The sequence below is a fragment of the Cladophialophora carrionii genome (genome assembly GCF_000365165.1).
Source record: "Cladophialophora carrionii CBS 160.54 unplaced genomic scaffold supercont1.10, whole genome shotgun sequence".
In the NCBI taxonomy this organism is placed as follows: domain Eukaryota; kingdom Fungi; phylum Ascomycota; class Eurotiomycetes; order Chaetothyriales; family Herpotrichiellaceae; genus Cladophialophora; species Cladophialophora carrionii.
The window spans coordinates 670,809-683,483 of NW_008481817.1; the positions used below are offsets into that span (position 1 = coordinate 670,809).

Sequence of the window (12,675 nt, forward strand, 5' to 3'; positions counted from 1 at the left end):
CTCTTTTTGGCTCTAGATCGGCTGCGGGCGCAGTCGCAGGGTGGAACGAGGCTTTCAACGGCCTGCACGGGGTTGGACTCTGCCGCGCAACGTTGAGGGACAAAGTGTTTCAGGATTTGACGTTGACAAGGTCAGGCTGGGGAGGTGGTCGACGTCGGACAGAATGCTGTTCACAAGATCGAGCAAGGGGGAAGACCTGGTGTGTCTGTCTAGCGTGTCTGGCAGGGATCCCTTCAGTCCAAGCCCGTGACGCCCCACTGATTGAAGATTGCGACGGGACTTTTAAGATTTTCGATTGAATTCCGGAAGGATTCCAGAAATTAAAGTGCGATGGCGGTGACGTAGATGTGAAGATTCAATCAAAGGTCTTACTACGAGATTCTGGTGGTTGCAGCATCGGCACCCTTTGTTACCGGAGTTCTGCTCCTGAGTCGAGGTTGACGATGGCCAGCCGGAAAGTCGCCAGAGAGCGTGAGTCGGAAATGCAACTGTGCCAGGCCGGCAACGTGGGCGTGGCTGCAATGCAAGACCGCCATTCCCAAAGCGTCTTGAGGCGCGAACAAAGAGAACGAGTCGATGCACACAGACGGCCCCCAAAAAGCCACACAACCAAATGAAAACCACAAAAGCCACGAGAACCATCCCAGCTGCATACGCTTGCGTTTGGAGGCTAGTTAGGTGCATCTTGATCCGTCAGTCTGACTGGACCCATTCTCCTTGGCCACAGCCAGAGAGCTGGCAGCAGCTGCACAGGAACCTGCCCCGTCTTGCGTTATAAGTGGTGTTGGCCAGCCAAGTTCAGCTGCACCGGCGAGCTATGTTCAGCCATGAGAGATATATCAGTCAGGCTGTGTTTCCAGGTCAATGCCCAGGTTGCTCTGCAGCTCAGGCTAGACCACTGCCCTCTCCAGTCGCCCTGTTGACAACCTCCTCAAGACCAAGCAGGAGCGTCATTTTAGATATACCAGACGCGTCCGGGGTAGACGGTAAACAATGAGAGCAGAGAAATCGGACAACTTGAAATCAATGTTCGCCTCATCTTGGCAGGCAATCAGAGTCATGCTGCCAATTGATCCAACTCCTTGCAGTGGCACAATGCGGACGTTCTTTCAAATGCCCAGGGATGCCGCGCTATGAACCCCATATCCTGACCGTCAACTAATCCAACGTGTCTCCCTCGTGATCACCCGCCCCTTACGTGGCAAAGACAAACACACCCCAAGCTCGTGAACCCCCTCGCCGGATATGGATGACGCTTCGGCCATAAAGAACGACAAGTATCCATCCCGTTCATGTAACTAATGCTCAAAACGGTCGTCTAAAGGAAACAAATGGAAATCGAGTCGGGCAGTAGAGTTTGAGGTCGGACCTGCCAGGGGCCAAAGGGCCAGAGCGTCCAGATCATTTGTATGACAATCACACGGCCCTAAGGAATGTCACAAGGACATTCATATCTGGCCCTTAATGTCGATGTGTCCAAAGGCTTTCGCCTTCGCGATGTGGAAGATGGAGCCAGCTTTTCCGGTCAGAAAGCGCACATCTCCATCTCGTTCTTCGAGTAGAGTCGAAGACTCATCTGGAGCATGATCAATAATGAATTGGCATGCTTCTTCGTCTGACTCGAAACCCAGCTCTTCTGTAACGAAGCGTAGACGGACATCGGGTTTGTATCTACCAAAAAAAAGTTAGTCGCATGCTTGAACATGTCGGCAAAAGGTGGAACCTACGCTCTGCACAAGCACGCCAGAGCCGCCAGTCTTTCGCGTTCTACGAACATATCCATCAGATATGCGCCCATGTCAGGCACAGTCAGATACAACTTGAAGAATTTGTGGTAGTTGCCGAGAGCAAGAGCAGAGCGCACCTCGAGTGCGTGTTTAATGGCCGGTTCTTTCTTGTCTGCTGGGGTTAGATCAGATAATACGTCATTCATGTCAGTCCGGTTGCAGGTGTGGATGAAATACAGGATACGATATGCCTTGAATTCCACAGGGTGACCGCCTAGATTCTGCTTGTACAGTGCCCGCAGCTGTGTTTGGCACTGGTTATACTCACCCAGGTCACCCTTCTCCAAGGCAATCCGGGCATGGTACTCGTAAACACTGGTGGTGAATTCGTTCTTGATGTGTTGGACGGTCAGATCTTGCCGCAGAGACTTGAACTGGTCACAGATGTAGACGTAGTTCGCCTCGGAGCGCCACTTCTTCTTCAATAATTCCAATGTTTTCCGAAGAACTTCCAGCGGCCGGACGTCATCGGGGTTGGGCGCTGATGTCAATCGAAAATAGTTCTTTTCCAGCTTTTGCGAACGCCCAACGATAGGTCCGATCGTCTTGGGTTCCGGTGAGGCGCCTCGGGATGATTCTTGTGTACGTGGAGAATTCGAGTCTCCGCGCATGTCTTCAAACCGTCGTCTGCGGGATTCTAGGCTGGCGCCGGCTTTACTTACGGATGTGCTCATGTCGAGCTTGGGTCGTTTTTCTTTCGGGTTGAACGAGACACGGTCGGCTAACGACCCGGCTTGTTGTCCGTTGGATTTCCAGGGAGGCGGTGTTGCAGAAGCCTCGCCTTCTGCTGAGAGCTCCGTGGATTTGCGCTTGCGCTGAACGTCCGGTTGAGTGTGATAAGAAGTAGTAGGAGCGGGAACAGCTACAGGGGAAACAAAAGGTGGAGGTGTTATAGGAGCAAGAAGAGCACGGTTGCGTTCCTCCAATATCATCTGCTGCGGTAGCGGCAGCTCTTTCCAGTTGATACGGTCCAACTTCCCACTTTGCGTGGCGTCTGTGATGATTTCCTTGAGTTTTGCTTCAATCTGTTCTTTGGATACTGTTCGCATCTCCGCGGCCTTTGCGAACGAGCGGTTGACATAGTCACGGACGTCTGGGGACCAGACGACTTTCTGCCGGGGGACTTGTTGGGCTGGAGGTGGAGGGGTATTGGACATGGTGCTCGCTGGAGGTGAAGGCATGTACTGTTGAGGCGGCATTGACGTAGTATTATAGGTCGGCGGCGGGGGGAAGGCTGCTGGGGGACCAAAGGTATTTCGAGCGGGAACTGGTATGTAAGCATGACTTTGGTTGTTTAACGATGGATATGGAGATGCAGTCTGCCACGGAGGGTGGCCTGCAGGAGACGAATACATGGTAGCGCGCTCAAGCACAGTTGACTGAACCGCGCAGGAAGGTGAACGGAAGGGGGAGAAAAGACACTACGACAGTCAACCGGATCGACCGACTATGTTGCAAAGCAGTTGACTCGATCGTCGTGATGGTGTGAAGAGGAAGTCGGTGAAAGAAAGAGAAGTTCAGGTTGAGTGAAATTGCCGCCGGAGAGGCCACTTGGCTATGGCCTAACCTAAATAGGTTAGTGACTCATGATGCCGAGTTTAACCAAGGCAGCGAACAATCTTCGTTCACTGGTTTCAATCCTACAGTAATAGCTTCAGGCACAGAGAGGATGCCAAACTTATAGCAACGATCACTCTCAGAAGATCTGACCTGCCTGAAGATGAACTCCAGTCTGTATAAACAGCCGGATGTTCCTCAAAAAGCCAGACTTGACTGCTGGCTCTCGCCCCACCCTATCGCAAGATGAGGTCCTTTTATTTGTGCAGGACGGGGTTGGTCTGTACGAAGGGAAAGTTGGACTGTGATGGCCGGTGACTCCACCATGGCTAACAATCATTTAGGAAATACAAGATCGATTCTTGCCAAAAAGGGCACGCGTATCTGACGTCCCATCGCATCTGCTACGTCGACGATGCAGAACCTCGCGCCAACTCGTGGGCGATTGATTTGAAAGATGTCGATAGGCATGAGTTTCAGGTGAGGGAAGTTTCCAAATGTGCGAAAATGGTGCTTACCCGACGGGACCAAGGCTGGGTTTCTCAGATCATCGCCCAAGGTCACCTTATTTCCTAAGCCGCTTAAAAGAGGGTTTGGCTCGATGAGCAGAACTGCCACGCCACAGTCGCCGCATCTCCAGAGAGTCGTGTCTTCTTCAACTCCAACTTCTCGGTCTGCGAGTCCCTTCCGCCCTCAATCGGTTCCAGCGCCACCTGCGGCAGTGGTAGGCGGGACCTGGGTATGTCCCATATGCTCTTTCTCCAATCCGGTGCCCTCGAATTTTGATCCTACCATCGCTACGGAGGCTTTCCCACTACCGCCCTGCCTGGCCTGCGGCATCAAACCACCATTCTCCACAGTGCTGAAAGCGGCTGTTGTGGCCAATGCGAAACGGATGCCTGTGCCGCAACCAGACTCGATCAACCTGACAAGCGAATCGCAAACGAATTCATATGGAGACGGTGATTCTGCAAAAAGCACTACTTGCCCCAGATGCACCTTTCACAATCACCCTTGGCTCCGCGAGTGTGAATTGTGCTCTGCTCCGCTACCAACTGCCAACACAGTTCAACGAGCGGGGCTCGAGGAACCATTTGCTCGGGCTGAGTCACCAGGGCCAGAGATATCGGCTCTAACACTCGGAGACGAGCATGAGTGTCCGAGCGTCAAGGTTTCATTCAGGAACGGGGGCGATCGAGTGTTCTATGAGCGGCTAAAGAATGCCATGATACAAAGAAAGTGGTTGCTGCAAAATGCCCCGCCAATTCCACGGGCTGAAAGCCCTTATACACCAATGCCCATCAGCAGTGCAAGCCCGGCACCATCCGAGCCACGGAAAACAGCTGTGGGCATCGCTGGGCTTGAGCAGCGAGGCCTACAGACTCGTAGAATCAACGAAGCTGTTTTGGGAAATGCCTTTGAGGATCTAGAAGCTTTGATGGCGTCGGCTAAGGACGTGGTGGCCCTTGCGGAACGATTTGCTCAAGAATCGGGAGCTGGTGTCGGCCTCCGAGGCGCTGTTTCGGACCCTCTCCTTTCTCAATCGGCCGCCGCGCTCGGCATGGTGGCGACAAAAGACATGGTTGGTGATAGCTCGAATACCCTTTACATCACCGAGCTAGCGCGAAATCTGGCGGAATTTGCCATGGATGACAGGAGGGGCATACTACGGCACCAGGGCGGCACAATGAGCCTGGTCGATCTCTGGGCGATTTTCAATAGAAGTCAAAATGGCGTGGAGCTTGTTAGCCCATCTGACTTCCACAAGGCTGCTGAAGCGTGGGACAAGTTGGGCCTTCCTATAACGCTACGACGTTTCAAAAGTGGTCTGTTGGTGGTCCAACACGGGAACGCGACTGACGAGAGGACGATCAGTCAGCTCAAGGCATGGCTGGAGTCGTTGAAGCGGCATGCAGCAGATGTACCTGAGCCGTGGGATAGGTCAACGTTTGGCACCGGCATTACAGCACAGCAGGCAGCGGCACGGTTCGGCTGGAGTCTTGGTGTTGCCAGCGAAGAACTCGAAATGGCAGAGGAAAGAGGAGCATTGTGCCGAGAGGAAAGCGTGGAAGGGTTGAAATTCTGGCTGAATTTCTTGGTCGATGAGGATGAATAGATGATGTGCATGCCACATGCGATAGAGAGTCCCGTCCTTGTCTGTATCCCATTCCCGCTGGAACGGTTCTTTGACACATTAGCTAGCTCCTCACTCGACTTCCACCCACAAATGCCTCGACGCCCACGTGTCGTTGCGGAATCGTGTGCGTCTTCGCCGCAGTTGCCCCTTTGAGAATTTCCCGCTCCTGAGCGCCTGCGACGGTGGACGCCATGCTGATAGTTGTTGTGATTGTGGTTCCCGTACAGTACAGTGTATACTCGTATCTCACAGAAATATGACCGTCTAACCCAAGTCGCTCCTTCCCTTAGACTGCGCAAGAATGGCCAGATTAGGTCGCGGAGGGTTTCTGGCCCTGGCCGTGATTTTCCACTTAGTTTACCTATACTCGATCTTCGATATATATTTTGTCAGTCCCATTGTGCATGGCATGAGGCTCTATGGGGTCCCGCAAGAGAAAGCCCCGGCGAAGAGATTAATCTTGTATGTTGGCGACGGGCTCCGCGCAGACAAAGCCTTCCAGTCCTTCCCAGACCCATCTCCCCCCGATCCAGCCAATGCCGACCTCGCTCCTCGACCTTTGGCGACCTTTCTGCGCTCCCGAGTCCTCGAGCATGGCACATTCGGCGTTTCCCATACACGAGTGCCAACCGAGTCGAGGCCTGGCCATGTCGCGCTCATAGCCGGCCTTTATGAAGACGTCTCCGCAGTCACAACGGGATGGAAACTGAACCCAGTCGACTTCGACAGCGTTTTCAACAGGAGCCGACACACATGGAGTTGGGGCAGTCCCGACATTCTCCCAATGTTCAAAGAGGGCGCGGTGCCAGGTCGAATCGATGCGGACACGTATGGTGCAGAATTCGAGGACTTCTCGCAGGATGCCACGGCGTTGGATGTCTGGGTCTTCGACCGGGTCAAAGAGCTCTTCAAATCAGCCAGCACAAATTCCACACTGGATGCCATACTCCGCGAGGACAAGGTCGTTTTCTTCCTCCATCTGCTAGGGTTGGATACAACTGGGCATTCATACCGCCCGTATTCCAAGGAATATCTGCACAACATCAAGGTTGTGGATCAAGGTGTTCAGGAAATAACTAATCTGGTTGAAGAATTCTATGGCGATGGCGAAACAGCTTATGTTTTCACCGCTGATCACGGTATGAGTGACTGGGGAAGCCACGGCGATGGTCATCCCGACAACACAAGGACTCCCTTGATTGCCTGGGGAGCTGGCGTTGCTCAGCCGCGAGTTTTTGATGGCGAGAAAGCCCCCGGCCATGAGGATGGCTTCTCGTTCGACTGGGGTCTGGATCATGTCCAACGACATGATGTTGATCAAGCCGATGTTGCAGCCCTTATGGCATACCTTGTCGGAGTTGAGTATCCTGTGAACTCTGTTGGAAAGTTACCCTTATCCTACCTAGCTGCGACGACAGAGAAGCAAGCCAACGCATTCCTAGTCAATACGAAACAGCTTCTGGAGATGTACAGGGTCAAGGAGGAGCAGAAGAAGTCGACTTCTCTGAAGTATCAGCCTTATCCTCCGTTTTCCAAGGCCAACGCATCTGTTGCTGATCGTATCTCAGCTATTGAGAGTGCAATTGCAAACAACCAGCACGAACTTGCTATTCAACTATGCTCGGATCTGTTCGGTCACGCTCTGCAAGGGCTGCGCTATCTACAAACGTACGACTGGCTTTTCCTTCGAGCTCTCATTACCATCGGGTATCTTGGCTGGATTACCTTTGGTATTACCACAGTCATCGACCTGCATGTTCTGCATGGTGCGGTGCCGGACAAAAGGACAACTGCTTCTCTTCTGGCGTTCTCTTCCATTCTTGTTGCACTGTATTCGTTCTTCATCATCGAGCGATCACCGGTGACATATTATGGGTACGCGGCGTTTCCTGTCTTCTTCTGGGAAGAAGTCTTTGCCAGAAGGAACGCCTTGTTCTCCGGCTCCAAAGTCCTACTCGGGCATATTCAAGGGTTCTCGAAGTCCAGCTCTCTCATCGTGCAGGCATTTTGCTTCCTGTTTGTCATTGAGGGTTTGGTGAGTTCAAGTTGCCCCCCATCATTTTGGTCCGTTCCTGACCCGTCCAGGTTCAAGCATACTTCCACCGGGGCATTCTCACCGTGTTGTACCTTCTGGGAGCAGTCTTCCCTGCATCATACGGCACGGATTTCGTCAAAAAGAACAAACTAATACTCCTTGCATGGGCAGCTGGCTGCCTGGTCCTCAGCACCTTCACACTTCTCCCTGTTGTCAAGGTTGAGAGTTCAACTATGATCACCGCCGGTGGCCTCCTGATGTTCGGTGCGGGCCTGCTCTACCTCACCTTTGAGCACGATATCACCTCGCAGTCTGAATCGGCGGGCGCATACGCCGACACAAACATCCTTTCGCGGACTCTGATGGGACTTCAAACTGGCATCATCCTGTTGACGGTCATCGTCACGCGCTCAAGCGTCGCCTCACTTCAGGCAAAGAAAGGACTTCCAGTTGGAAATCAAGTTGTTGGCTGGCTGGTCCTTTTGGCTTCAGTCATCCTCCCCTTCGTCCACCGAATCGCACCAAACAAGCACTACCTGCACCGCTTGGTCATTATCTTCCTTACCTTCTCGCCGTCTTTTGTCCTTCTCACAATCTCTTACGAGGGCCTCTTCTACTTTACCTTCTGCTTTACCCTCCTCGCCTGGGTGCGACTCGAACACGCCATCCAGCTGCATACTTCCTCTCAACCTCAGCCAAACAGATCTCAACCTCCTCCGAGCAGCATCACCATAACATCGACATCCCCCACTTCGTCGAACATACATCCTGAACAAACGTTTCGGACTCTCTCACTGCCCGACCTCCGCCGCGCCCTCTTCTTCCTTTTCTTCCTACAATCCGCCTTCTTCTCGACCGGAAACATCGCGTCTGTATCGTCCTTTTCACTCGACGCGGTCTACCGCCTCATTCCCGTGTTCGACCCTTTCTCCCAAGGCGCCCTCCTACTCTTTAAACTCATGGTGCCATTTGCAATCATCTCTGCCGCACTCGGCATTCTGAACCGAAGGCTGGGACTGCAGTCCTCGGCACTGTTCATGACGGTGATGAGCATAAGTGACATCATGACGCTGAATTTCTTCTGGATGGTGAGGGATGAGGGGAGTTGGTTGGATATAGGGACGACGATTAGTCACTTTGTGATTGGGAGTTTGTTGTGTGTTTTTGTCGCTGGATTGGAGGGGGTGAGCCAGGCTCTCATCAGCGGTGTCGAGGTGGATAGCTTTGAGCACAGAACGAAAGAGAAGGGAGGCATTGAGGTGGTCGAGGGGAAGGGTGTGCAAGAAAATGGTGGGGTCAATGGGCATGCGAAGGAAGTGAAGAAGGGCAAGGAGGGTCTCGATGAGCGACCAGTCATTGATTAGTCAATTCGGCTGGAGAGTGATCGTACTGTGTGTGAACTACTCAATATCAGCGTGGAAGTGTTTGCCAGAGTTGTTGTCCTTGTATAGAAACGCTCTCGTACTCTCTCGCTAGCCTCGTCGCTCCGAGACCTTCAACGTAGCCGAACAGCATCCACATGCTGCTTTGAGAGGTGTCGATAGATAGGGCGTTGGTTAGGCGCAAGGAAAGTCTTTGACGTCCAGATCATGTCACGCGAGTTAATTGTCTGAGTTCGGTCTACCAAGCAACTTCGTTTGACCAGCCTTACACGTGTTGGACGATCGGCATCATCTAGGAGCCCATTGGATTTTTCCATAATTTTGTGTACACAATAGCCGTTCATGAGGCATACCACCCCTCCTCGGCCGTGAATGTCACTTCTTCTGGGACATGAGTGGGAAGGACTGGGACCACGGGAGACAGCTGAGCATGATACCCGCACTGCTAGCCTCGGGTGATCTCACACAGGCGAACTCATCGGCTCTCGCTGTTCACCACCTAGTCCGAAGCCATTTCCTGTTTATAACAGGCAGGTATTCCTGAACTTCTTCCTCCAATTACTGAGTAGGTCAATAACGAGGCACGTTTTACTCCCTTGGCGCAGCGGCTCCCCTATTCGACGCCCCTGTCGTCGCGTTTCTCGACCCGGATCCCTTGGCGTACTCACCCGCCTTGCCTCCCTCGCTCGCCACAAACTCTGCGCTCATGGGCTCTTTCTCTTCCGCGCCGGCCAAGGTCTGGTTATGTTCCTTGATCGGGCCTGTGGGATGGGTGCTATCGTCCTGTAACCGGCGGAATTCCCGGTTCAAGTCATCAGGGTTGTGGAGGCCGCTGCCACCGGTAGCACCGGCGCCCTCGGGGCCCGAAGTGGCTTTCGACGCGGTGTGGTGGCCTTCGTGGCGTAGTTCGGTGCTTGTTTGACCTTGGCCTGGGTGGCCTAGGCCAGTATGTACATCGGCGGATGTGGCGCCGGGGAGGGTGCTGAGGGGATCTGTGCGGACGCCTTCTTTCCCGTGAGAGCGGTCGACGTTGTCGTTGAACTGTTGACCCGGGATCTCAGATGTGGCGTTCGGTTGGAAGGTTGATTCTTTAGGAGCGGTCCCTGGTGGGAGGGTTTTGGCCGAGAATTCGGGAGCGTAGTCGTTGGGTGACGTCTTTTGGCCCATTTGGTGCTGCGAAAGACATGTTAGCGCGAACTGTTCCGGCTGGATAACGGTCCTCTGAGTTTCTTGGACCACGGACTCTTGATGGCTTAAGTACTTACTCCGTGCTTCTCCATGGGCTCTGCACGGGGCTGTCTGGGATGGAACTCGCCCTGGGCATTGGTCATCGAGTCCGCGTTTCTGGCTGCCATGGTGAATTGGTTGATTTAGATTGCGGTTGTTTCTGAGGTTCTCTTCTCCGAAGAAGTGCTTTTTCTCGAACAATGAGTATGAAGAGTATGGAGGAATCAACTTCAAGGAGGGATGAGCTTCGATAGAAAAATGGTCGTGTGCAGCGCCCTGGCAGTTGACGTCATGCTCGAGAACCTCGATGATCTCATTTTCTGCGGCGGGCTCGAGATGTTTCCACGCCCCGTTGAACGAGTCTGGTGTGAAAGTTGAGTTGGCCTTGTGGTTGATCGACAGGCACGATACTTTATATTGGATGGATGACGCCACGGAAATAGACCAGCGAACCAATCAGGCCACACGCTTTCCAGCCTCGCAGGGAAGGAGGACCGTGAGTACAAAGTGACGTTGGTGCACGCCCGCCCTCAAAAGGAGGGGCTCCGGGGCTGCGAGGCTCCTCGTAACGCATCTCTAACCCCAACAAAACCATCGTCAACTAGCACTTTCTATAGCAAGCAAAAGAAACAATGTCCGAGCTTAAGTCCAAGGGCGGAGCAACTATCGAGAAGGGTGATACTGTCTCCACGCCTGTGAGTATATTGTCATCCCTGAGAAAAGTCGGACAATGCTTACTGGAACAGTACCGTGGGGGCAAGCATGAAGGGGAGGTGAGTAGCTTGTGACCTGTTGAAGAGACCAAGTCGACATCACAGCCTCTCACTGACCACCCATGTGCGCTACACTAGGTCGAACAGATAATCACAAGCGAGAAGCAAGCCAAACAACTGGAAAATGCTAAAGGGGCAGGACATGCACCGGCAGTTGTGTTCACGGACCAAAACAACAAGAAAGTGGCACATAAGCCGAACACGGTGACCAACTTGGATAAGGAAGGCTAAATCGAAAGTGACAGAGATATCAGCTCGCGAAGGCCGAGGCTGATACAAAAATGCTAGTACAAAAATGCTAGGCCGAGACAATTCATGAAATCTCCCTGAAACGACCTTGGACGGCCCGATTGCTAGGTCAGGCTATTTCTCCAGATCCTTGTTGCCTTTCGACTCGGTCTGCCTTCATCGAAGAACATCCCCTATCCTCGGGCGATGTGGTTGCTCCGGGGAGCTGAGGACGTTGTTTGCTGATATCCGTACCGCTTCAAGCAGCCAATCCCGCCACTTGTTCAGCCAAAGCAAGTAGTAAATAGCCATTGTAGTCCTTACTCCCTACTGCTCGGATAGCGACAGCGTTAATCCCGTCATCGCCCACCCACAGCTTCAATGAGCTCGTGATTATGTTGGGACCTTCTCTGATAGCCACCTCAACGACCACCCAGCCATTTCTGACAACATTTTCAACGTCGATCAAGAACGCCGGCGTAGACATCGGGAGTGGATAGTTGGGATAGGCCAAGTTGTTCTTGCTGAGTTCCAGAATGTGAAATCAGAGAGTAGCTGCTTAGCGGCCTGTGTTTCGTTGAGCAGCATTGCACGCATGGCTAGAACTTGATATGATGCCCACGCAGCACAGTGATGTTGTCTCTAGTCTCGAACACACAACGTTCTGCTCAAAAACCGCCCCTGTTGGGAGCATTGACTTCGATCGTCGTGAATTCAATACCGCCCCCGGTCGTAGCTAGCTAGGTAGCGAAGGAGCCTCCCTTGATCCAAAGGTTCGCGAATTCAGGGAAGTGGACCGCGAACTTTAGCCTGGGCTCGATTTTTCCGCTGCTCGAGCTCGGACGATATATCTGGATGTAGTGGCGTGGCGAGCACTGTCGCAACAGTGTAGTCTCCGTCGTGGCTGATACTCAGTTCGGCAACTTGCTCCGTCACCGTGCTGGAAGAGGCAGAGCGGTCTGCCAAGGCGTCCGAGGTCGTGCTCATATCACAGACGACGTGTACGGCACCATCAGAATCTGCTTCAACTCTCAAATCTTGAAAGCTGAGTAGGGAAGCGCCCCAAGCCTTTTTAGCTGCTTCTTTAGCAGCCCACCGGCCAGCTATCCAGGCAGCAATGTGCTGTGTCGGAAGTCGGTCTTGCGCACGTGCATCGTTCCAAGCTGGAAAGCGGCGGCTGAGGTCGTCTAGCTCTTGAGGTAGCAGGAAACGTTTGCTGAGTTTGACTGCCCGTGGGATATCAGGTTGGAGTGGGGACAGGATCCTGTGCGTGGCGATAATATCTGTGCCTACGCGCAGTTGTAGAGGGAATGGCACGCGCATGAAGATGAACGCTGCGCGACTACGTTCAATCGAGTTCAATGTGATTATCGATCTGGACTATAGACGCGAGAATGAGGATGCGCGTCCGTTAAGAGAGGTCCGTTGGGTGCAATAGCTACTGTGCGACGCGAGGTATTTGATAATCATCAGTGGTGCGAGTTGGAGAAACAGACAAGTCACACCTAAAGGGGAAGTCAAGTCGGCACGAGCCGAGTGCAAGATTCTG

At 53.1% G+C, this 12,675-nt stretch overlaps 6 protein-coding genes across 6 annotated transcripts; 3 read left to right on the forward strand and 3 right to left on the reverse strand.

Annotated features, from left to right (window-relative positions):
- Positions 1-1,448: 1,448 nt before the first annotated feature.
- Positions 1,449-3,142, reverse strand: G647_09720 (uncharacterized protein; the record flags this gene model as incomplete). Its single annotated transcript, XM_008725713.1, has 2 exons — positions 1,449-1,671; positions 1,728-3,142. 2 exons carry the CDS (start codon positions 3,140-3,142, stop codon positions 1,449-1,451), a joined length of 1,638 nt encoding a protein of 545 aa, XP_008723935.1.
- A 393-nt stretch (positions 3,143-3,535) lies between these two features.
- Positions 3,536-5,460, forward strand: G647_09721 (uncharacterized protein; the record flags this gene model as incomplete). Its single annotated transcript, XM_008725714.1, has 3 exons — positions 3,536-3,648; positions 3,689-3,824; positions 3,877-5,460. The coding sequence occupies 3 exons, from the start codon at positions 3,536-3,538 to the stop codon at positions 5,458-5,460; spliced, it is 1,833 nt and encodes a 610-aa protein (XP_008723936.1).
- A 322-nt stretch (positions 5,461-5,782) lies between these two features.
- On the forward strand, positions 5,783-8,880 carry G647_09722 (uncharacterized protein; the record flags this gene model as incomplete). Its single annotated transcript, XM_008725715.1, has 2 exons — positions 5,783-7,516; positions 7,567-8,880. 2 exons carry the CDS (start codon positions 5,783-5,785, stop codon positions 8,878-8,880), a joined length of 3,048 nt encoding a protein of 1,015 aa, XP_008723937.1.
- A 606-nt stretch (positions 8,881-9,486) lies between these two features.
- Positions 9,487-10,253, reverse strand: G647_09723 (uncharacterized protein; the record flags this gene model as incomplete). The annotated part of the gene is made up of 2 exons (XM_008725716.1): positions 9,487-10,071; positions 10,164-10,253. 2 exons carry the CDS (start codon positions 10,251-10,253, stop codon positions 9,487-9,489), a joined length of 675 nt encoding a protein of 224 aa, XP_008723938.1.
- A 504-nt stretch (positions 10,254-10,757) lies between these two features.
- G647_09724 (uncharacterized protein) lies at positions 10,758-11,129 on the forward strand (the record flags this gene model as incomplete). Its single annotated transcript, XM_008725717.1, has 3 exons — positions 10,758-10,820; positions 10,872-10,898; positions 10,977-11,129. 3 exons carry the CDS (start codon positions 10,758-10,760, stop codon positions 11,127-11,129), a joined length of 243 nt encoding a protein of 80 aa, XP_008723939.1.
- A 780-nt stretch (positions 11,130-11,909) lies between these two features.
- Positions 11,910-12,449, reverse strand: G647_09725 (uncharacterized protein; the record flags this gene model as incomplete). The annotated part of the gene is made up of 1 exon (XM_008725718.1): positions 11,910-12,449. One exon carries the CDS (start codon positions 12,447-12,449, stop codon positions 11,910-11,912), a length of 540 nt encoding a protein of 179 aa, XP_008723940.1.
- Between the last annotated feature and the right edge of the window lie 226 nt (positions 12,450-12,675).